Below are 24,475 nucleotides of genomic sequence, written 5' to 3'. Positions count from 1 at the left end.
AAAGTAGAATTTCTTGTGATAGAACCCACTATTGCAAATGCTTTGCATATCACATAATCAATATGTTTGGAAAATGAAAGTATTAAAAATAACACCAAGATCTTTCATTTCCCACTTCCTAATTAGGATATATATATATCTAATTGGCGCGTACACCCTTTTTGGGTGTTTGGCCGAGCTCCTCCTTCTATTTGTGATGTGCCTCCCCTCCACTAATGGAGCGACCTGCAGTTTCAAGCCGACTCCGAACGGCAGATATTTTTATGAGGAGCTTTTTCATGGCAGAAATATACTCGGAGGTTTGCCATTGCCTGCCGAGGGGCGACCGCTATTAGGAAAATGTTTTTCTTAATTTGATGTTTCACCGAGATTCGAACCAACGTTCTCTCTGTGAATTCCGAATGGTAATCACGCACAAACCCATTCGGCTATGGCGGCCTAATTAGGATGCAATTGTTTAATTTGAAAGAGTTCTCCAATAAGAGATGTTATTTTGATATTCAAAGAAAAATGCTACTTTCTAATACAAATGGTCGGAGGTTTACTTCATTCTAAAGAGGAAGGTATGCCATTAATAGTGGAAAATAACATCAGGCAAATGGCTACCACGACCACACTTACAGGAAAATATCCTTTTCATGAAATTTCCCATAACCGAATTGCAAAGTGGCTGCCCTATTTCGTCGATAGCCTCACGAATTCCATTTTTGAGGTCTTGAATCGACCCTGGGCTGTTGATGGATACCTTCTCTTTCTCGTGGCCCCAAAGAAAAAAGTCACAAGGTGTTAAGTCCCAAGATCTCGGTGGCCAATTGTGGTCACCTCTTCGAGAGATAACACGGTCCGGAAACTTTTTCCGTAAAAGATCAATGGTTTCGTTGCTTGTGTGGCACGTAGCGCCGTCTTGTTGAAAATAAATGTTATTCAGATCAATACTTTTTAATTCCGGCCATAAAAAATCGTTAATCATATCTCGATAGCGATAGACAACACCTGTTATTAGAAAACCCTTTAGTTAACAGAAAAGAAATTTGGCTTCCTGGTAAATGTTAAAATAAAACATTTATTGACATTCAGAAAAAAATGGTTTGATGAGCACCATTTTTGAAAGGCATCGAGATTTTTGTTTTTTATTAGTTTTTTTATTGCAACTAATATAACATTAGATACATATAAATACATGGTGGTACATAGCTAAATATAAATTTATGTTAATCCTCAACAAAAACGGTTCATATTGTTAACTGATGTTTGTTTATTTCTTATAAGGAGCTTTTTCATGGCAAAAATGCACTCGGAGATTTGCTATTTCCATTGGTGTTTCACGTCGATTCGAACCTACGTTCTCCGAATTCCGAATGGTAGTCACGCACCAATCCATTCGGCTACGGCGCTTGCTTACCCAATAGCCAAAGCATATTTTGGAATTTTAGATCCAGTTCTTCTTTCCTTTTTCACGTGCGCAGTCCACCTAAGTTTCGTGTCGAGCGTATACCTAGATAGTTTGTTGTATTAGAGTATGGTACTTTAATGCTGTTTAAGTATCCTATGATCAGAAAGTAACGGGAATGTTTAAATATAACAAAACAGAGTTAAATTTCAGGTAAATTTATTTTATCTCCTTCAAAATATGACCCGTCTGAACCATCACACATGTGCCAAGCTCCTTCGTCGCATTCTCTTTGATCTCCTCTATCGACTGAAGTCCCCTTCCACGAAGTGGTAACTTCAACGTGGGAAACAAAAAGAATTTGCACGGGGCCATATCAAGTGAAACGGTGCTTGGACGATGGTATTTTTTTGGTGTTTAGTCACAGCACAATTTGGGCTCTGTGCGATAGCGCGTTATCGTCATGCAAAATCCAAGAATTGTTTGCCCACATTTCCGGCCATTTGCGACGTACAACATCTCTCAAAGGCTTCAGAATGGATAAATAATATTCTTTATTGACTGTCTGGCCCGATGGAAGGTACTCATGGTGCACTACGCCTTGGAAATCGAAGAAAACAGTCAATATCACCTTCCCGGTACTTTTTTATCGTAGGGTATATTGGTAGATAGTTGATCTTTTTGGTTGTAAAGTGGATGTTTATTGTATATTTCATTAATAGCAAGCTGTAATTGTGTAGTAGACTCTATTTCTGTCTTTCCGATAGTTAGTATTGCTGTGTCATCAGAAAATGTCGCTGTGAAGCAATTTTTGGTGTTCAACAGGACGTAAGCAAAAAGTAGATAAAGCAGAGGGCCAAGCACACTTCCTTGCGACTGCTTTTATATTTTTCAGTTCAGAGAACTCATCTTCGTATCTAACGCGAAAATAGCGCTCGAACAGGTTATCATGATAGTGGACAATTTTATTGGCAATTCATTGGCAGGACATATTATTTTTTCGCTGTCCGATATTCTTATCGCGAATTATTTTTTGTTACTATTTTGCTACTATGCAACATCTATAACTGGCAGGGTGTGCTTCCCCACAGTTACAGCATTCTGGCAGTTGCTCCTTTGGTTTTGTGCAGTGGATTGTTTTGTGCATCTGCGCATATTTCACGCATATTCCATCAGTTTCATATTGAGGTGAAGTGATATTTGGATGCACGCTGTTGGCTTTACCAGTGAATACAGTTTTTGCTTTAGTTTAGAATTTTCTGTTTTCAGGTGTTGTATTTATTTCATTCAGCGCAAATTTGCTCCATATTTTCTAGTTGTTTCGACAATTTCTTCTATTTTTTCTTCTCTCTTGGTTCCTATGGCATTTTTTCATTCTTTCTTTTTTGTTTTGAACATTCATTTGCTTACTCATAATATGACAAAAAAATGTAACGGGTTCTATGCAACGGTAAATCAGAATTTTGCTTTCATCGTGGAATTCGCTAAATGTGTGGTATATTTTTGGCTCATCTGATTAGGTTTGACAACCTTGACTTCACTTTTTGATTGACTGCGTGGTTGAAAACATATAATTTCTTTGGTCTACTTAAATTTAAAGTAATTGCTACCATTTTTTTTAATATGGGTCGGGGAAAATCTTTAACCGATTTTGAAAAAGGTCAAAGTAAAGGCTATATTGAATCTGGCCTAAAACATAATTAAATAGCAAAGAAGATTGGTCGAAGCCAAAACGTGGTAAGCAATTTTCTTCGTAATGAAGCCGATTACGAGGAAAAAATGAAAGGAGGAAAAAAATATGCTACAACGGCATCAAAGAGGCGACTAATCCTTCGAACTGCTTCGAATACCCGCCAGTAAAATCAGGGATGAATGCGGTGTAAATGCTAGTTTGGCAAAGGTAAAGCGAGTTATTCGGAGTGCTAAACACTTTAAGAGTTAAAAATAAATAAAAAAACTCCTCTCAATGATGCACGGAAGGAGGCGCGACTTCGATTTGCGCGGGATCACATGACATGGAACAAGGATTTGAAGGCCGTGGTCTTCTCCGACGAAAAAAGTTCAGTCTCGACGGACCGGCTGGCTACAAATACTGTTTTCACGATATGCGAAAAGAGGAATGCCTTTTGAGTCCTCATCACTCCTGCACAGGAGGCGTAATGGTTTGAGGAGCCATATCGTTTATGAAACTTGCGAGCAGTTTTCCGAAATTTTTGGACCTATTCAATGGATGTACCAACAAGACAACGCCCCCATCCATACAGCCCGGGCTACAAAACAGTGGATTAAGGACCAGAATGTCAACTTGCTCGAGTGGCCGCCATACTCCCCAGACATAAATATTATCGAGAACATTTGGGGACTTTTATCCAGGAGAGAGTATGAAGGGGGAAGACAATGTTAAGACTCGGTGACCCTGGTTGAAGCGATTAAAAAAGCCTGGTCAACTATTTCACTGAGATAAATTGAAAAATATTACGATTCCTTATCAACTCGAATGTTTGAAATAATTAAGAATAAAGGTGGTCATACCAAATATTAAATAATGCGGAAATAGTGTATTTTATTATTTAAGTTACCAAGTGCCATGAAATACTGCTGTGAATAATTGTTTTATAGTTTTGTTGGTCAAACCTATTCACTTGAGCCAAAAATAATGTAGATTTTCAGCTATGTTTTTGGAAATATAATATAAAAAATATAAAAAACCTAACCAAAAAAAAAACAAAACTTTGGTATTTTATAAATAATTGTTCGTTTTACTTAACAAAATTTATTTGGTTTAAATCCGAGTGCTCGTTATAAAGATATTATGTTCTAAGTCTAAAAAAGAAGTCAAACCTATTCAGTTGAGCGGCACTATATTTTCACCACCCGGTGGAGAGGTTCCTTGTAAATTCAATTGTATCCTAATGGCAGCTCTATTCCAATTGACATCGATAATGCAGTTTGCAATTCATAGGCCTCTTCTATTCGCCATTTTCCCGCTCGTTATCTCTATGCTCGATTTATTATGATGATGAAAAATTTGCACGCGAAAACAATAACAAAGCTATCGTTAACAAGTTAGCAACACATGTAATTTAAAACAGTTTTCTTCCCGCGTTGCCGATATATGTCCATTTGTATCAGTTGCTTCATCTATTCGCCACTTGCTAAGTCTTGGCAAAAATAAGAGGCCTAATGAGAGATATGATGGTGCATAGAAGAGGCGCCGCATAGTATTTGATTTTGGTAAAGAGGATCAGCTCATTAAACAGTTTGCAAACTTAAAACAGTTCGTCGTTTATATAGTAAAGATTGTAAATGGCCCGCAATGAGTTCCTTACGTTCTACCAGACCATGCATCCACTACGATTTTAGACGCAATCGGTTCAATTTTCACGAGCAGTTTCCTACCTCTTAAGAAACTGGCGAAGAACTTCAAGATATTTTCTCTAATACCAAGGTGTTCCAACTTATGCAAAAGCATTGAGTGGTTCACCTTGTCAAAGGCTTTACAAAAGCCTTTATAAATTGCCTCTGATTTGGAACAGTTTTTAAACGCACTTACTATTTGATTTGTAGATAAAATGAGATAAGAGTAGGTCGACCAGCCGGGGATAAATCCATGCTGACAATGAAATATAAAGACACACTTAGACCTTTCGCAGGTCCATTGTGATACCACTGGAGCTTATCCTTACACTACGTGTTCCTTTTCAAACCATCCGGTAGCTTTAATAAACGAGCAGAGCTTCGTTAGTTTTAGATGGGCTATATCCGCTACATCGGTTAGAAATGCTGTATCAAGAGTGCGCAGCCTTCTTATAGCTAGGCTTTCACACTCACATAAAAGGTGTCTGACTGTTTCCTCTTCTTCTGTATTAAGACAGCTTCTACAGAAATCTGAGTACGGGAGTCCTAACCTTCTAGCGTGGCTGCCAATTAAACAATGACAGTTAATACACCTATCATTTTTCGTATAGCTTCTCTGTTAAATCTTAGCAAGATCTTCGATCTACCGCTGTTACAGTTCGGCCATGTCTGTCTGCTTAGTTCGCATGTTGTGAGGTTTTGCCAGCTTGTATTTACCGTTTTGATGGCTTCCCTGTCTATAAGTAATTTACAAGTGGCTATGGGTATGGGCATCAGTGCCTTATTCGGTTCGAGATCGAGCGATGTACCAGTTCGAGCAAGTTCATCCGCCTTGCAGTTTCCTGCAATATTCCTGTGGCCTGGCACGTCATTTAGTAATTTAAAATATTCTAGAACTGTTTTCGACGAGTGCGTTTTTGATTCAAGCGCTTTTATTGCCGCTTGACTGTCCGAGTAAATGAAGATTTCATTTGTGGATAATACTCTCGTTTTTATTTCTGCAAGTCCCTCTTTTATGGCAGTGACTTCCTCCTGAAATACACTGCAATGGTCGGGTAGGCGAAATGATTGGCATACTCCGAGTTTATCGGAGTAGACCCATCTACCTTCTTTGTTGTCCAGTTTTGAGCCATCTGTGTAGATGTTTAAATCATTTTTCTTAACAATAAGCCCGTTATCCCATTCTTCGTTGGAAGGAAATACTGTGACAAAGGATTTATTTAAGTTGATGTCCTTGGTCTTAGAGAGATCCGTTGTGCCAGGAATGCAGGGGAATTGTTCTAAAATTGAAGAGTGTCCTCTTTGGTTCGTTCTGAGTAGGCCGATTTCTCTTAGTCTGAGAGTTGCTTTGGCAGCTGTTTGCTTACCGAATTGCTCTATTGGTAAAATATTAAGCATAATATTTAGTGCATCTGTGGGTGTGGTCCTAAGGGCCCCGCAGATGCAAAGACTGGTCATTCTTTGTACATGTACCATGGTTCTTTTAATGTATAATTTATCTGAAGCCGTCCACCATACTAATATGCCGTTATTAGGATTGGTCTGACAATTGCTGTGTAAAGTCAATATACGATAGATGGGGAGAGACCCCAACTTAGTATTATCAGCTGTTTACAAGAATATAGTGCTATTGTCGCCTTTTTTACTCTATCTTCGACATTTGCCTTCCAAGTTAGTTTTCGGTCTAGAATTAGACCAAAGTAGGGCCTCATCACTAAATGACAGTGCCGTTCCACCTAGAGTCGGGGGAGCTATATTTGGAATTTTGTGTTTTCTGGTAAATAGGATGAGTTCAGTTTTATTGGGGTTGACGCTTAGCCCATTTGCTTTTGACCAGTTTTCAACCATGTTAAGTAAATCTTGCATGACTTCTCTAAATGTATTGGGAAATTTCCCTCTTACTACCATTGCAACATCGTCCGCATGTGCTACGACGTGTTGTCCTCTCTCCTCTAGCCTCTTTAACAAGGAGTTTAATGCCAGCACCCATAGGAGAGGGGACAGCACACCGCCTTGCGGTGTTCCTCTGCTAACTTTTTTCTTGATCTCTGAGGCCCCTAGGGTTGCGATCACAAATCTGCTCAAGAGCATGTTTTTGATGAACTCAACCAGAGCGCCATCCCGAAATCAGTCCGTGCCTTTATTATGGTATCCGGTAGGATGTTGTTGAACGCACCCTCGATATCAAGAAAGGCTACCAGTGGGAATTTTTTATTATAAATTGACTTCTCGATTTCTGTAACAAGTGAGTTAAGTGCTCTTTCAGCAGATTTCCCTTTACAGTACGCATGTTTTGAGATACTAAGCTTATTAGGGCTGATGTTAGCCTTAATATGCTCTTCTATTATTCTTTCTAATGTTTTTAGCAGAAAGGAGGATAGGCTGATTGGCCTGAAATCCTTAGGTGTTGTGTGTGAAGTTTTTCCCGCTTTAGGAATAAAGACAACTTTTACCTCTTTCCATACTGATGGGACACTTTTAAGTTTCAGAGCGGCCTTGAATATAGCCGTTAACCACTCCATAATGTAATTGAGTGAATGTTGTATTTGGGCCGGGCATAATACATCTGGACCCGGTGATTTAAACGTATTCACTGCCCAGGTTATCCTGGATTCAGTGATTATTTCTTCAATGTCAGAGTTAGGACTTTCTGAGCTATTGTGGATTAATACGTTAGATGATTCGTTGCTGGGAAAGTGTGTGTCCACTAGCAACTTCAGAGTTTCGTCACTCAAAATAGTTCAACTCTTATCCGGGTTTTGAAGGTATCCGGAGGAATAGTGTTTTTTTGAAAGGATTTTACGCAGTCTAGAAGCCTCTGTGGTTCCTTCGATTTCTCCACAGAACGTTCTCCAACAAGCAATGAAATATAACCTTATTTATATATAATATATAATATGTTGAAATAAGTTCATTTGTATTATGGGATCGACAAACTTAGTAATAGAGCTCTGCTTGACAATTGGCTTATATAGCGTTTGCTTTTTTAACCACCTATTTTTTGAAAATGGCAACACAAATGACATGTCAAATGTGTTCATAATTTACTTTAAGGTTTGACATTTACGAAATGGGACGCTATACGCTTGAACAAAATTGGAAAATATTGGAAACCTATTTCCAAAGTGGTGAGTCTTCTTCTTCTTTTCTGATTTTCACATCGGTGGCTACGTCAATAAGCAAAATTGTCGGATTTGGGGCTCAGAAAATCCACACGTTACTGTAGAGAAGCAAATGCATCCACAGCGAGTCACAGTTTGGTGCGGTTTTTGGTCTGACGGCATCATAGGACCATTTTTTTTTTTTTGAAAATTAGCGAGGAGCCACGGTTACAGTAAATGGCGAGCGTTACCGTGACATGCTCAACAAGTTGTTTCCAAAAATTGAAGACAATGACATGGACGACATTTGGTTTCAACAGGACGGTGCAACTTGTCACACTGCCAGAGTGTGGCTACCGTTTTTGAAAATCGAATAATCAGCAGAAATTCCGATATCAATTGGCCGCCTCGATCCAGAGAGGATTGATGCTTTAAAACACGAAATTGAAGTTGCCATTCATGAAATTGGAGCCCAAACAATCGAAAATGTGCTTAAAAATTGGGTTGATTGAATGGCCTACTGTAAAGCCTGTCGTGGCAGTCATTTAAACGATATTATTTTTCATTCATAAAGGACAATGTTCAATCTTCAAAATAAAAAAAAAAAGTTTGAAAAAATATTGATTAGTTTTTTTTTATAGCCGATTCAAAAAGCAAATTTTACATAATACAACTTAATTTGGCTTATATTTATTACCTTTTATTGATTGCTCATAGAAATACATATTTCTTATTGCTTATTTCTACAGACATATGTATGTATTATTGTTGGCACAAGTATCGTTGTACTCGATTCGTTGCAAAACGAATTATTGGAATGACATACACTCACACACAGTTTATTTAATACGATTTTTTTGTAAAGTGTTCTATATTTCATAATATTTTGCGAAAATGTATGCAGATATTTTTTTAAATTTGTTTTATTTCATTTCTCAACATAAAATACAAAAAGTGTCCATTCATTTCATTGTAATGCAAAAAAAAAACAAAAACAGAGAATTCACGCCGCAGCTTAAGTGATACAGTTAAAAGGTGCAAGTTTCTACTACGAAATTGTATATCTAGTATGCGAGTGTTTGTAGAGTGAGTCCGACATAAAGCAAAATTAAATTTTACGTATACTTGTTTTTAACCAGGAGACCGCGTACTGCGATAGAAAAGCGTGAGTTAGTTTTAGAACATTTGAAAAAAGGAATATCGTCTATCGTAAAATACCAGAAATTGTTCTTTTATTGTAAGTTCGTCAACAGTTCAGCATATTATTGAACACCTTATGCATTAAAACCGTGTGGTAAATAATGGACGCATGGCTCCAATAAAACTTTCACAGAGAGAGGGTGTCAGTGGTTACTGCGCCATGTGAAGACAAATCCAACAACAAGCGCTCCAAACGGATTTAGGTAAGACTTGTGCCCCCGTTTTTGCTTTACAAAGAAATGAGTGGACACTTCTTTGTATTTTATGTTGAGAAATCATTGTAAACAGGAAAACAAAAAAATTATCCTCAAAACAACAGCAGCTCACATATTGGCGGGGTAAACCGCCTTCAGAGAACATATTTGAAATACTGAACGAAGAGAACGAATTACAAGAGACTGAAAATTAAGAGACGTAAACACTGAATTCAAAACCGGCAAAGCCCAAATACGTACCAAAGCCACCACCTATCTATATACAAAAAGTACAAGTTTTAAGGTAGTAGACTGGTCAAATACTCATTTTTATAGATATATTTGGGAATAACAAAATGGTAGACTTTTGAAAAAAGGGTATATGTCAAAAGTCCGCCATTTTGTAATTTTTCAAAAAAAAATTTCCCATTGTCACACCTGCCAGAATGACAAGCCTACAGAATAATAATCAGTGTAACTACTTCGTTTCAGATGCCCTGAAGAGTCAAAATCCTGTTGACAAGCCACCTATCTTTTTTTTAAGACGCTTCCTTTGGTGCCACCCTACTACAAAAAAATATGTCAAAAAACATAATAATTTTTGTATACAATTTGATGTCAATAATAATTACATTTTATTTTCTTAAAAAAAAGTCCTAAAAAATAAGCACTCTTATCCAAGCTCTTAATGAATATATAAAAAATAACTACGAATAAAAGAACGTAAGAACAATAAAATAAAAATACAAACGAAGGAATCTACGCACTATAGGTACAGCAACAATAAAACTACTTAAATTACGAAATACTCAATATTACACATTCAGACCAAAGGAAGAGAAGGTTTAAAGCAAGAATGATAGAGGAACAGATTTCGCCCTTCAAAAATTTCGAATTTCGTCATGCCGTAGCGCGGATGAATAAACAAGCAAAACAAAGGGGAATTACTTGTTTGTGAAGACGAAGAGTAGGCGAAAGCAATGGAAGCAACCATACACAGGATATTATACGCATACACACATACTTTCTAACCACGGCGTCTTCCACATAAAAACGCAAGAAAACTGCATTTGGAGCCTTTATATTAAGCTGTGCTTTCACAATTTAATGCACGGCACTTCGTCTTCATTAGTTTAAATCTCACAAATCGCAGTATTACCATGTCAATCACTGAATTTTCACAAACATGTAATTTTTCCTACTTTTGTTTGTTTTGTATTGCGAATTGAGCTGACGTCAGACTTGTCAAAATCGCGAAAAATAAAGTAACTGTTTTCTTAATGGTGGCACCATAGATATTCAATTCACCTTGGGTTTAAAGTAATTGTTCTCAATATTCTACGGACCTAAATGATATTAAATCTGAAATCGCTGAATACGGCCATGAGATAATTAATATCTTTAACATCATTAAAAGGGACAAAAAGCAACCCTTACCTTTATTCTCGTTTGAAATAACAATAAATACCAAGAATAAAGAAATACACAATTTAACAAATCTACTTCATTATAAGGCAAAATTCGAGCCCAACGTTTAACAAGGTCCCTTCCACAGTGCGCCCTCTGTGGAGAAAAGCAAGAACTTAATAAAATGATGAGTCAGCTTATCACTCAAATGACTAACATGATGAATATCATCACAATGCTACCTACTAAAATTGATGGTCGAGCAAAAAAAAATGACAATATCCATATGGAATGTGAACGGACTAAATCAACATATTCTTGAAACTTCAACTTTTATTGACCAATACAACATTGACATACTATTGGTGTCAGAAACTCATTTTAATGACAAAAGCTACGTTAGTATTCCCGGCTACAAAATAATATGCACCAATCACCCTGACAACAGAGCACACGGCGGAACAGCTATTATACTGAGACAAAATATTATGTTTAACAAAATGGAAGAATATCAAATGGACCATCTGCAAGCAACGACGATACAAATAAGTGACACTCTAGGCCAGCTTACCATATCAGTTGCTTACTGCCCTCCGAAATACAACAATAAAACAACACAATACGCTAACTACCTTGAAACACTTGGAAGTAGATTTACTGCCGGAGGAGATTATAATGTAAAAAATATGATGTGGGGTTCAAGACTAACAAACGCAAAGGAAAAGTACTACTTGAGGCCATCAGAGCACAAAATTGTAAATGTTTAAGTACAGGAGAACCCAGTTACTGTCTTCTGACATTAAGAAAGTACCTGACTTGCTTGACTTTTTTATCATTAATCCAAATATGCTGACAATTAAATCTGGTCTTGAGCTTTCTTCTGATCACTCGCCAATTATACTAAGAACCCAAATATCCATCACAACAAATGCTAAATCGACCACTTTACAATCATCGTACAGACTGGATTGCGTTTCAGGAGTTTATCGAATCGTACGTATACACAAAAGTATCATTGAAAACAAGTGATGAAATTGAGACAGCTATAGCATCATTTAACGAGAAGACTATTAAGTCAATAATTAACCCTTGTACCTAGGGTACATGGGTGCCCATCGGCGTACATTTTGTTGAATAAATTTTTTCCTATGAGATATAGACCAACCTCTTCGTGGATTGATTTGACTTATTTTGTATCGGGTACCCCTATACAGATCACACGAGATTCGTGTATTATGTCATGAAAATATCTTCATTTATACAAATAAAAGGTAAATAAGTATTATTAGTAATTAATTATAAATTATATTCTTTTTAAATTGTTTATTGAATAAATATACTGAACATAAAATTAAAATATAGTAATACATAGCATTAAAATATTTAATCAGCTTCCAAAGAGGTTAAAAGCCTATGATGTAATTAACGACAAAAATAAAAAAGATATAAAAATCTGGTCAACAAAAACTAATTTAAACCTATGATATTTGTTAATATCACGCTATTTCATTGTAAAATAAAAAATAAATAAAAATTATTTCATGTTCTTCATAGAACCGCTAGATATAAGTAAGTTTGTTGTTAGTTAGTTAGTAAGTTGAATGTATGTTACGTATGTTACATACAAAACTTATTTTGTTAAATGTCATATTTAGTTTGTATTGTTTGTATTTAGTTTAATTGTCATTATAAATGCTACTAGCCTACGAACAGACTTTTAAAAGTCTCTGTAGGACTTACAGTTTATTGTAAATTATAATGTATTATTATACTAGTTGTTCGGAGCAGCAGCTAATTCCGCTACACAACCTACAAACTAACTTCTTAACTATAGCCAATATTTATAATTTATATAAGCTGGTCACCTTAAAATGTTATGTTAGCTGGTCACCTTAAAATGTCATGTTATATTATTTTTCAGTTTTTATACATTCCTTACAATATTCCTTTTCGCTTAACGGCATACAAAAATACAAGGTATACGCAGGCATTTACTTAGCATAAGATATGTATACATAACATTACTTCTCCTTTCGCTTGTCTAATGCAGTTATGTACATATGCACAACATACAAAAATACAAGGTATACGCAGGCATTTACTTAGCATAAGATATGTATACATAACATTACTTCTCCTTTCGCTTGTCTAATGCAGTTATGTACATATGCACAACATACAAAAATACAAAGTATACGCAGGCATTTACTTAGCATAAGATATGTATACATAACATTACTTATCCTTTCGCTTGCCTAATACAGTTACATATGCACATATATATATACGTGCAAATATTCGCAAATTATCATAAGCAGTTGAACTTTTTGTAAACACGGCCACGCAATTAAATTAAAATTATAACGTATTAAAAAACCTAGTTTTTATTTCGCAACATATAGCTACCAAAAAATATTGGAAGCTCAACATTTGGTGACCCCGACGTGATCGCCGTGTTTTTTCGCGTTAATTTAATAATTTAAATTAAATAATTTAAAGCTGCATATTTTCCCGTTGCCGGTGGCGAAATTTATTAAAACAGTTGTTCCGGCCAGTTAGATACGGTGCATTTATTTTTACCGTATACATTGTCGTCGAGTATAACGCACCTATTTTTTTTTTATACGTGTCGCGCAGCGTTATAGTTAACCTATTTGTTCGCCATGCCATTCAGCCCGGCTACTGGTACACCAGCAAGAGACGATACGTATGATGTTGGTCCAACCAATGGGCCGACTATGGGTCCGCCTATGGGCCGAGTGACATTTCTGAAGATGAAATCGAAAGCTATACTTAATCGCCTTGAAAGTATAGCCACCGACTTGGATCCTGATAATCTGCACAGTAAGGATGAATATGCTCTCAACGCAATACTGGAATTATTGGTGGAGCTGAAATCCAGTTTTTCGGTCACCCACACAAGTTTGGAGGAACTGGACTTCGAGTCGATTACCAGTGACCTACCTGCCAAATTCGATACCACGCTAGTCAATCTCAGAGCCACTCTGCAACGGGAGATCGGGAAGCGCAGTACTTCACAACATTGCTCAACTTTTCGGATGAACACCGCGGACACACAGTCTATAATTGTAAACGCAAATCGTTCGCGTGTGCCACTGCTAACGTTGCCCAAATTTAGTGGGGCTTACACTGAGTGGACAAATTTTTACGCAATGTTCACATCTGTAATCGACAAAGACAGTGAACTGACACAAGTGGACAAGCTTCAACATTTGCGGTCTTGCCTTAGTGGTGCTGCCCTGGACACCGTGGGATCACTCGAGATAAACGACATTAACTACAAAATTGCATTAGAACTTTTACAAAAACGATTTGATAATAAACGTCTTATCTTTCAGGCACACATCAGGGGAATATTTGAGTTGGACAAGGTGGATTCGTCCGTACACACGTTGCGGGCATTGACAGACAAGGCAATCGCGCATATGCGCGCTCTACAATCTATCGGCTCAAAAGAACAAATATCCGATAGCATCCTCATTCAGTTGATAGTGCAAAGGTTAGACAAGGTGACTCAAGCTAAATGGGAGGAGAATTCGACAAGCAACGACCTACCCTCTTGGAACCAACTAGCTGGATTCTTAGAAAAACGCTGTCGTACACTCGAAAACGTCGAATATGCATTGCAGACACAAGCTAGCATTCCGGTAAAAGTCCTCAAAAGCGTGAGTACAAATCCAAGAAAATCTTTTGTTGCTTTGAATAGCTCAGTAGGTAGTTGCGTATTTTGCGAATCCCCCGAACATGTAATTTACCGTTGTCAACGCTACGTCAATTTGTCGCCAAATCTACGCCAGAAAGAAGCTAAAAGGCTCAACCTATGTCTTAATTGTTTGAAGAAAGGTCATCAGATTCGGGACTGCAAATCGGGACCATGTCGCAGCTGTCAAGCGAAGCATCATACACTGTTACATTTTGATCGGTTATCCATTTCACCAACTGCTCAGTGCCAAGCACCTTGCACTACTTCTGAATCGAATGCTAGGACTGCATCATTATCTGTCACGTCCCATGCTCATACTCCTTCTCCTGATGTTGTGCTCCTCGCCACTGCAATTGTTCTAATTAAAAATCGTGCTGGAACCTTCGTACCTTGCCGCGCCCTCCTAGATTCGGGTTCGCAGCTTCACTTCGTTACAACTCGTTTCGCTAACCAGCTACAACTTACTAGGACGAAATCATTGGTCGCAGTCTCCGGCATTGGAGATGCAAGCTTTTCGACTGATGGGTGCTCCGTTGATATAGTTCTGAAGTCGCGGACTTCAGATTTTTGTACAAATATGACTGCTGTTGTGGTGAAAACAATTACCGATAGTCAACCAGTCGCTTCAATAAACATCGCTAATTGGAACATACCCTCAAACATTCAACTAGCTGATCCTGGTTTTAACGTGCCCCAGCGTATTGATCTGCTCATCGGAGCAGGACTTTTCTATGAGCTACTTTGCGTAGGACAGATTCAATTAGCACCTGAAATACCATTACTTCAAAAAACTCGCCTTGGTTGGGTTCTGTCTGGCGGTAAGCAACAGGCCCCCAAACTTTCAACATTCGTAGCAAGTCACAGCTCAACTACAGATATCAATATTGATGATCGGCTGGATGATTTAGTCCGGCAGTTTTGGGAGATCGATCATGTCGTTGAACCGATTTCCAAAAATTCTAAAGAGGAGCTTGACTGTGAGTTGCATTTCAAGCAAAATTTCATTCGTTTAGCCTCAGGCGCATATTCGGTTCGCCTGCCAACAAAGCTAAATTTAGATTCGTTAGGTGAGTCGTACTCACAAGCTCGACGCCGATTTCAAAACCTAGAAAGAAAACTCGTACGTAATCCTGAGCTCAAGGCAAAATATTGTGCATTCATGAAAGAGTATCGTGACCTCAATCACATGTCGTTAGTTCCAAACTCTGCTATCCATGAGTGCAAATATTTTCTGCCGCATCATTGCGTCATTAAAGACGAAAGTACTACAACAAAATTAAGAGTTGTTTTTGACGGTTCTGCAGCTACAACCTCGGGTTTATCACTTAATGATTTACTCATGACTGGTCCAACAATTCAGCCCAAACTTTTCAATATTTTGATTCGTTTTCGTACGTTTCCGATTGCACTCACTGGAGACATCTGCAAAATGTATAGATGTGTCCGGATCTACCCACCGGATAGCATGCTCCAGTGTATATTGTGGCGTGATTCTCCTGAAGATGACTTAAATATATATAAATTAGACACTGTAACATATGGAACTAAATCTGCAGCATTCCTAGCGATTCGTTCAATGCACCAACTTGCGTCGGATGAATCCTCAGTTTATCCACTTGGTTCGCAAACCATCATTCGAGATTTTTACGTGGATGACTTGATAAGTGGTGGCGATACTTTGGAAGAAGTAGAAGGAATCAAACGACAAACAACGAATATTCTCGCTCGAGGTAACTTCCAGCTAAGAAAATGGTGTTCCAATAGTCCAGATGTTCTTCGTAATATTCCTGATACTGATAAACAAGACTTGCTTAAGTTTAATGACGGCAGCGACATCACCAAGGCATTGGGCTTGATCTGGAAGCCGTTTGATGACAATCTGCTATTTTCGTTTAAGTCGCAACCTGAATCTTGCAAGAATTCCAAGCGATCGGCGTTATCTACGTTAGCTCGTTGTTATGATCCGCTTGGACTCATTGGCCCCACTTTGACCAGAGGAAAAATTCTTTTACAGCGCATGTGGAGGGATAAGCTGGAGTGGGATGAAAGCTTACCGCACTCACTGAACACTGCTTGGTCTACATTTCGTAACGAGTTCGTCGAAGTGCAGCATTTATCATTCCCTCGGTACGTACTGCAGCCTGGAGCCACCGTCGAAATTCATGCATTTTGTGATGCAAGTATCGAAGCGTATGGTGCCTGTATCTACATTCGTTCGATAATGGATGACCGCGCGCAAGTGCATCTACTGTGTTCCAAGGCTCGCGTCGCTCCATTGAAGATACTTACGATACCCAAACTGGAACTCTGCGCTGCTGCCTTGCTTGCGGAATTAGTAAATGGGATATTCAAAATGAAACTTTTCGCCGGCCGCTTTCACTGTTGGTCGGATTCATCGATTGTGCTTTCATGGCTGCGTGAAGAGCCATCTAAATTTAATGTGTTTGTTGCTAACCGGGTAAGCGCGATACAGCAACTTACAGAGGGTATGCAATGGCATTACATTCCTACAGAATTAAACCCTGCTGACATTTTGTCGAAGGGAGCCTCACCAACGACACTTTCACAATCTCCACTTTGGATGCACGGGCCTTCGTTCTTGCGAGAAGTTGACAACAATTGGCCCCAATTTTGCGCACCTAAAACTAAAATTATAGAACTTCGACAAAAGGTGTTGCTCTTGTCAAATGATCGAACCGACTTAACACTATCCTTTAAGTACATAAATTCGTTTGGCAAGATGCAACGTATTTTTGGATATGTAAACAAGTTTATAACAAGCAGAATCTCACCAAGAACTTCGCAACTCACGTTTGAGGATATTCATCGCGGTACTCAATTGTTGATTCGCATCGTTCAAAGGGCGCAGTTGTGGTCCGAGTATGTGGCTTTGAAAAACAATAAGTGTGTTCACGCCTCAAGCCCCATCGCTTCGCTGTCACCATTTTTAGATGATTTTGGCCTTATTCGTGTAGGTGGCAGACTAAGACATTCAACGCTCAGCTTTGAAGCACGTCATCCATGCATCCTTCCAAGGGATCACCCACTGACATTCGCCATAATAACACATTATCACCGTAAGTACCACCATGCAGGTCCGCAGTCTTTGCTTGCTTCTCTTCGCATGCAGTTTTGGCCCATAGGAGGAAGGAAAACTACTGCGCGAGCCATACGAAGGAGTATCATATGTTGTAGATCAAAACCGCGTCTTCTCGAGCATATCATGGCTGACTTACCTAAAGAGCGCATTCAGACTACACGCGCTTTTATGATAACTGGGGTAGATTATTGTGGCCCATTTTATTATAAGTCTGAAATTCGCAACAAATCTCCACAAAAATGTTACCTGAGTGTCTTCATCTGCTTTTCAACAAAGGCAATTTGGATAGAACTAGTAAAAGATCTTTCTACTGACGCCTTTTTAGGCGCTCTCAAACGCTTCGTCGCTACGCGCGGCATACCTAGCTGCATCTGGTCAGACAACGCCACAAACTTTGTGGGCGCTAGAAACGAGTTAAACGACTTACGAAATTTAGTCCTCAATGAAAATCATCGTAGCGCAGTTAATAACTACTGCATTAGCAATGGATTTGATTGGCGCTTCATACCGCCTCGTTCGCCGCATTTTGGGGGCCTATGGGAGGAAGCGGTTAAAACAGCCAAGCAGCATCTATATCGTTCAGTTGGGTCCTCAATTCTTGGATTTGACGAATTGCGTACTTTGGTATGTCAAATAACAGCTATAATAAATTCGCGTCCTCTTGTTCCACTTTCAGAGAATCCAGAAGATCTTGATGTGCTTACGCCAGGTCACTTTTTGATTGGTGGCCCACCAACCGCTTTTCCTGAACCCAATCTTACGTCGCTGAATTATAACCGGCTCAATCAATGGCAACGCGTATCCTACATTCAACAAATTTTCTGGAAGCGTTGGAGTCAAGAATATCTAACTATTCTACAGCAGCGAGTTAAATGGCGGACGCCTCAGCCTAGCATCCAGGTCAACGACATTGTGTGCATCAAAGAGGAAAACACGGCTCCACTAAAATGGCCTTTGGCACGGGTAGTCGAACTCATCACTGGAACTGACGATGTTGCACGAGTAGCCGTCTTGCGTACACCTACTGGCATTACACGTAGAGCTATCAATAAGCTGTGCGTCCTTCCTGTAAATGCTTCTGTTGAAAGCCCTGACCTTTCAACGGGGGGGAGGATGTTCGGAGCAGCAGCTAATCCCGCTACACAACCTACAAACTAACTTCTTAACTATAGCCAATATTTATAATTTATATAAGCTGGTCACCTTAAAATGTTATGTTAGCTGGTCACCTTAAAATGTCATGTTATATTATTTTTCAGTTTTTATACATTCCTTACAATATTCCTTTTCGCTTAACGGCATACAAAAATACAAGGTATACGCAGGCATTTACTTAGCATAAGATATGTATACATAACATTACTTCTCCTTTCGCTTGTCTAATGCAGTTATGTACATATGCACAACATACAAAAATACAAGGTATACGCAGGCATTTACTTAGCATAAGATATGTATACATAACATTACTTCTCCTTTCGCTTGTCTAATGCAGTTATGTACATATGCACAACATACAAAAATACAAAGTATACGCAGGCATTTACTTAGCATAAGATATGTATACATAACATTACTTATCCTTTCGCTTGCCTAAAACAGTTACATATGCACATATATATATACGTGCAAATATTCGCAAATTATCATAAGCAGTTGAACTTTTTGTAAACACGGCCACGCAATTAAATTAAAATTATAACGTATTAAAAAACCTAGTTTTTATTTCGCAACATATAGCTACCAAAAAATATTGGAAGCTCAACACTAGTAATAATAAATAAATTCAAATTCAAATAATAATTATTACATTTTGCAGTGTGATTGTTATAAAAAAAAAACATCGACATTGCACTATTTGCACAGTCAGTAATATGTGAAAAAATAATAAAAGTAAAGAATAAAAGTAATAAATAGAGAAATACATATAAATAAATAAATCTTCATGATTAATTTTTAGCGTAATTCAAAATTACTGATTGCAATGTAAACATTTATTGATCTTTACTGAGTGCTCATCACAAACGGGCTTCTCGATCTCGGCACAACACTTCCTCGACTTTCTTCGCTTACGAATAGGCTGCTCGTTGCAAATGTAGCATAACCCAACTACAACTTTTCTGCCAGTAACGTCTCGAGGTGGTTTCGCATAACCTGCTGGTTGGAACCTCGCTCTTGAATCACCAAGATTCTGCGTCGACTGCTTTTGTTGGAAGGTGTTTAGGCCACACCCTAATATTTAATATAAATTTTTAGCCACCCTAATGGTAACTGCGCCTACCGTTCCGACTGTTGCTAACCACCGTTTCCAGTCGCTGCAACGTGAAGGCCGTTAACCCTGGCATTTCCCCGCCGAACAGTTAAAACGTTTACCGTGTTAAACGTTGTTCGGCGAGGTTACTTTCACCTCAATTTTAATTCTAACTTTCACTGCGATTTTCTAATTCCTAGCATCAGGACGTGTCAGCCGACTCAGAGGTAATTTAATTATTAATCATTAATTTCTATTACATATATATTTCTATATGAGTACACAACTACACAAACAACGCCGCAGTAAATTAAAATCGATCCCAGCGCACTTTTTGCTACGGTATATACATACCACTGATTATTGTGTGGGTGGCGAAATTCACATATATAAATATAAATATATTATCCTTTTTGTTAATAAATATATATATAGATACATACATATATATTGTCATTTTAATCTCGGTAGTGCATTTTGGGCTTGGGTCTCGCTGTAAATTCGTCTCCATTTCGCGAAGGAGCATTTTTTTAATACCGCGTAAGTTTTGTATCCCATACTTACAATATGGATACTTATATTCGTTTAGTCGACGCCGTGACGGAGTTCGAAGCCGACTTTAATGGCACTCCGGCAAGTGAACATTCGAAATTTTCACTACGGATCCAACAGGAGGAGTTGAAAGCAATGTGAGAAAAGGCCAATGCAGCGTACGAGCACTTGCTTTCAACAGAAACTCCTTCTCCTAAGGATCTTGCCGCGATAAAGAAAAGGAACAAAATATGTTACCACACATATTTGCGCGGCATGTCGACGATGGCTGACCTCTCTGCGAGGCTGGAAAAGGCAGACCGGGAAGGCGAAGAACTAGCAGTGCGAGAACATAATATTCACCTTCCTCCGTGCGATACGGAGGTATTCAAAGGCGACTACGTATCTTGGCCAACATTCCGCGATATATTCACGGCCATTTACATATTCAATAAGCGCCTTACCCCGGTCGAAAAGCTGTTCCACCTCAACCAGAAAACGCAGGGTGAAGCCAGAGACATCGTGAGGAAGTGCCCGCTCACTAATGACGGGTTTTCTACGGCGTGGAAAAATCTTTGCGAAAGATACGAAAATAAACGGATTCTGGTGAATACGCAGCTGAAGATCCTGTTTAACCTACAGTCAATCGAAACTGAATGTGGCAGTTCGATAAAAAAAACTCCAAAGAGATATTAATACAGTAAAGCGTCGATTATCCGAAAGCCGGTCATCCGAAACATCGGTTAACCGGAAGGAAACATGACGCCTTTTTCGGATATAAAGAATAAAAAAAGTATGTACAAATGAAAAAGAAACGTTTAATAGAAATGACTCAGAGAGCGACGCAAGGAAACGTCATGATTTTGGCATTTTCCGTGTCTTCATAGATAGCATGTTATATTTAGAACATGATTCATAGGTATTAACAGCGTTGTACATATGCTTGCTTTCTGTCACGCGCTTTATGAATTTAAGTTAGTATCGCAGTTCCTAAATAAAAAAAATAAAACAGCGTCGGTGGTGTTATCGTGCGCGAAACGAACGCGCATCGAACGCGCATCCGATGCCGACAGTTTTGTTTAGGCAATCTCTCATTAATTTCAGGACGGACACTCAAGTATTTATCGAGTGGTATGACGCTGTATTCATTCCAGAGGTTAAAAAACATCAGAGAGAAACTGGAGACACTGGAAATGTTTTATTAGTGATTGATAATTCTCCAAGTCATCCCTCAAACCTTTCACTTGAGAGAGAAGATGGAAAATTTAAGGTGATTTTTTTGCCACCCAATGTTACCTCAGTCGTTCAACCTATGGACCAGGGGGTGATCGAAGCCTTTCAACGTTACAACAGAAAAGCGTTGCTTCGTAGTGTACTAATCGGCCAAGAGGAAGATAAAACAATTCTTGAAATCTACAAGGATATTAACTTGAAGGATGCTGTTTACATGGCAGCAGAAGCGTGGGCTTATGTCAAAGCGACTACTCTAAAGAAATCCTGGAATAAGCTGTGTCCAGCAGTTGAATCCGAAGCTAGCTTTACATCTGAAGAACCAACAAATGAAAACTTGGTTTCAGAAATGGTTGAGTTGATGAAAGAGGTTTCATGATTTGAAGAATGTGACCAAGAAAACGTGCATGAATGGCTAGAATTTGACGAGAATGATCGTGGCTACGAATTGTTGACAGACGACGATATAATAGCACAGGTTCAAGTTCCTGAAGATGACGACGATGAAGACGAAATTAGTGATGACATCGTCTCAGCTGAAAAATGTCCGTCCAATGAAGAAGCCTTTAAATGATTTGAGACTGCTATTAAATGGTTGGGACACCGAGGCGAATGCGATTCTGTGCAGTCTTTAAAACGGCTAAGGGATTTGCCGGCAAAAAAACAAGTCTCAAAACTTAAGCAAACATATACATATGTTCGACTTTTTTTTTTAGATTAGTTTTGTACTATTAAAAAATGTTTAGATATATGTATTTATGTACCGTGTGTATAATCCCTACTTAAATGTGACTATTCATAATATGTACTGTACTCTAGTGTATCATTAAAAAGCATTACATACATAATATGTATTCCTAATCCAATGACATGTTTTATTACCCTACCCTCAACAAAGAACTGAAATTTCGCAAATGTTCGTTTATCCGAAAAATCGATTATCCGAACACCCTCTGCACCAATTGTTTCGAATAATCGGCGCTCTACTGTAATTGCATTTCCTCCTTACGGAATCACCAAATTGACATTTCAAACTGGGATGCAATTATCACATATTTATGCTCCACGAAATTGCCAGAAAGTACTCTATCGCTTTGGGAACAAACGATAGAGAATAAATCTGAAATTTCAAAGTGGACAGACATGGACAAATTCCTTTCCAACAGGTTTCAGACACTTGAAACAGTGTCAGGCTTAAAAGGAATTAAAGCCTACAAAGCGCCCAAGGCGCAAAGCTTACAACAGTTCACGGAAACTACACCAAAAAGGATGGGTAACTTTCAAGTAAGTGTCGCCAAACATATGTGCAAATTATGTGTCAATGATGACCACAAATTGCAAAGTTGCCCAAAGTTCCGCAAGTTGAAGGTCACCGATAGAATCGCGTGCGTCAAGAGCAACCACTGTTGCTTGAACTGCCTGTCGTCAGGACATACGGTGTCAAGATGTACGAGCTCGTATAACTGCAGCACATGTAACTCAAGACACAACACGCTCTTGCACATTCCAGCAGTTCAACCAAAAGCAGCAGCTCTTAAGGACAGCAGAGATCCCGCTGGTGAACTGCCCTCAACATCCAAGGAGGCCCTAAAACGACTCGATTCCAATAGGCCAAGGGATAGCAGAATCCATAATTTTAAATCGTGCTATTCCAATACGGACAAAGGGGTTTTACTAGGAACAGCCATGGTAAATGTATTCCACAACAATGAAAATTTTGCAGCTCGAGCTCTGATCGATTCTGGTTCTGAGTGTTCGTTCATCACTGAACGCCTCAAACGTAGAATCAACCTGCCATCTAAACGCTTGCATGCCCAAGTCTCGGGCATCAACAATTCAATATTTGCGCAGGTAAGACAAGCGTGCTCAATACAACTGCGGTCGCCTATCGACCCTTTTGTAAAAATAAACACAATTGCGCTAGTTTTGCCGCAATTAACTGGAAATCTGCCAACTTGCCTAGTAAGCGCAATGACAAGGCAAGCATTTCCAGATCTCACTTTGGCGGATAAGAGGTTCTTCGTCAATGAACCAGTGGACCTTGTCCTTGGCGGAGACATTTATCCCCAAATTATTTTAAGCGGCTTGAAGAAAAATGTACTAAGTACACTTCTTGCCCAGGAGACTGTATTCGGGTGGATACTAACTGGTCGAGCCGAAACAGTTAGTCCACCAAACAGGATAGCTTCTTTTTTCAGCGAAATCACACTGGACAAACAACTAGCTGCCTTTTGGGAATTGGAAGACATCCCAAGAAAAGAAAGGCAGACTGAAGATGACGTGTATTGTGAGGAGTTATATCGGACCACTACGAAGCGCAACCAAGATGGAAAGTATGTCGTTACCTTACCCTTCAAACAGGATTTTCCATCAAGCATCAAGTTGGGACCGTCACTCAAGAACGCCTGCTCTCAATTCTTCCGGAATGAGACGCGTCTCGAGAAAAATCCGTCCTGCAAAAGGAATATAGAGGGTGGTTAAGTTTCAAGGGCATTTCATTTGACATATTTCAATTTCAGACTAATTCAATTTGAACCATGGAAAGATACACAATCGAGCAACGCGCTAAAGTTATTCAGGCTTATTATGAAAACGGGCGTTCAAATCAAAATCGCGCACTTCGTGATTAATTTAATCGTCCAAATGTGCGTACATCGGAAAAATTGTGCAAAAGTTTGAGCAAACCGACTCTGTAGGAGATGTGAAAACACCAGTGCATTATTCAAAATCAACACTGGCCCTTGAAACTTAACCACCCTTTACTAGTGTGGTGGCAGAATATGAAACGCTAGGTCATGTGGACAAAATTACAACCAACATATCTGCAGATGCAACTGACTATTATATTTTACCTCATCATGCCGTCATGAAGGAAGAGAGCACCTCCACCAAAGTGCGCGTGGTATTTAACGCCTCATGCCCGACTGCCAATGGAATGAGCCTAAATGACATCCTTATTGCAAGCATATATGACTGTCCTGATCCTAGAC

At 38.8% G+C, this 24,475-nt stretch overlaps 1 protein-coding gene across 1 annotated transcript in view; it reads right to left on the bottom strand.

Moving 5' to 3' along the window:
• The window catches only part of LOC129250869 (uncharacterized), a 31,204-nt gene extending 7,298 nt beyond the window's left edge, over nt 1-23,906 (bottom strand). The window contains exon 1 of the mRNA XM_054890479.1: nt 23,836-23,906. Within this exon, the coding sequence (XP_054746454.1) occupies nt 23,836-23,863 (28 nt within the window). The 5' untranslated portion in view covers nt 23,864-23,906. The remainder of the gene's footprint in view (nt 1-23,835) is intronic.
• Nucleotides 23,907-24,475: the final 569 nt, after the last annotated feature.

Source organism: Anastrepha obliqua, chromosome 6 (assembly GCF_027943255.1).
Source record: "Anastrepha obliqua isolate idAnaObli1 chromosome 6, idAnaObli1_1.0, whole genome shotgun sequence".
Lineage (NCBI taxonomy): Eukaryota > Metazoa > Arthropoda > Insecta > Diptera > Tephritidae > Anastrepha > Anastrepha obliqua.
Note: the sequence above shows the minus strand (reverse complement) of the source record. Positions and strands in the feature narration are given on the sequence as shown.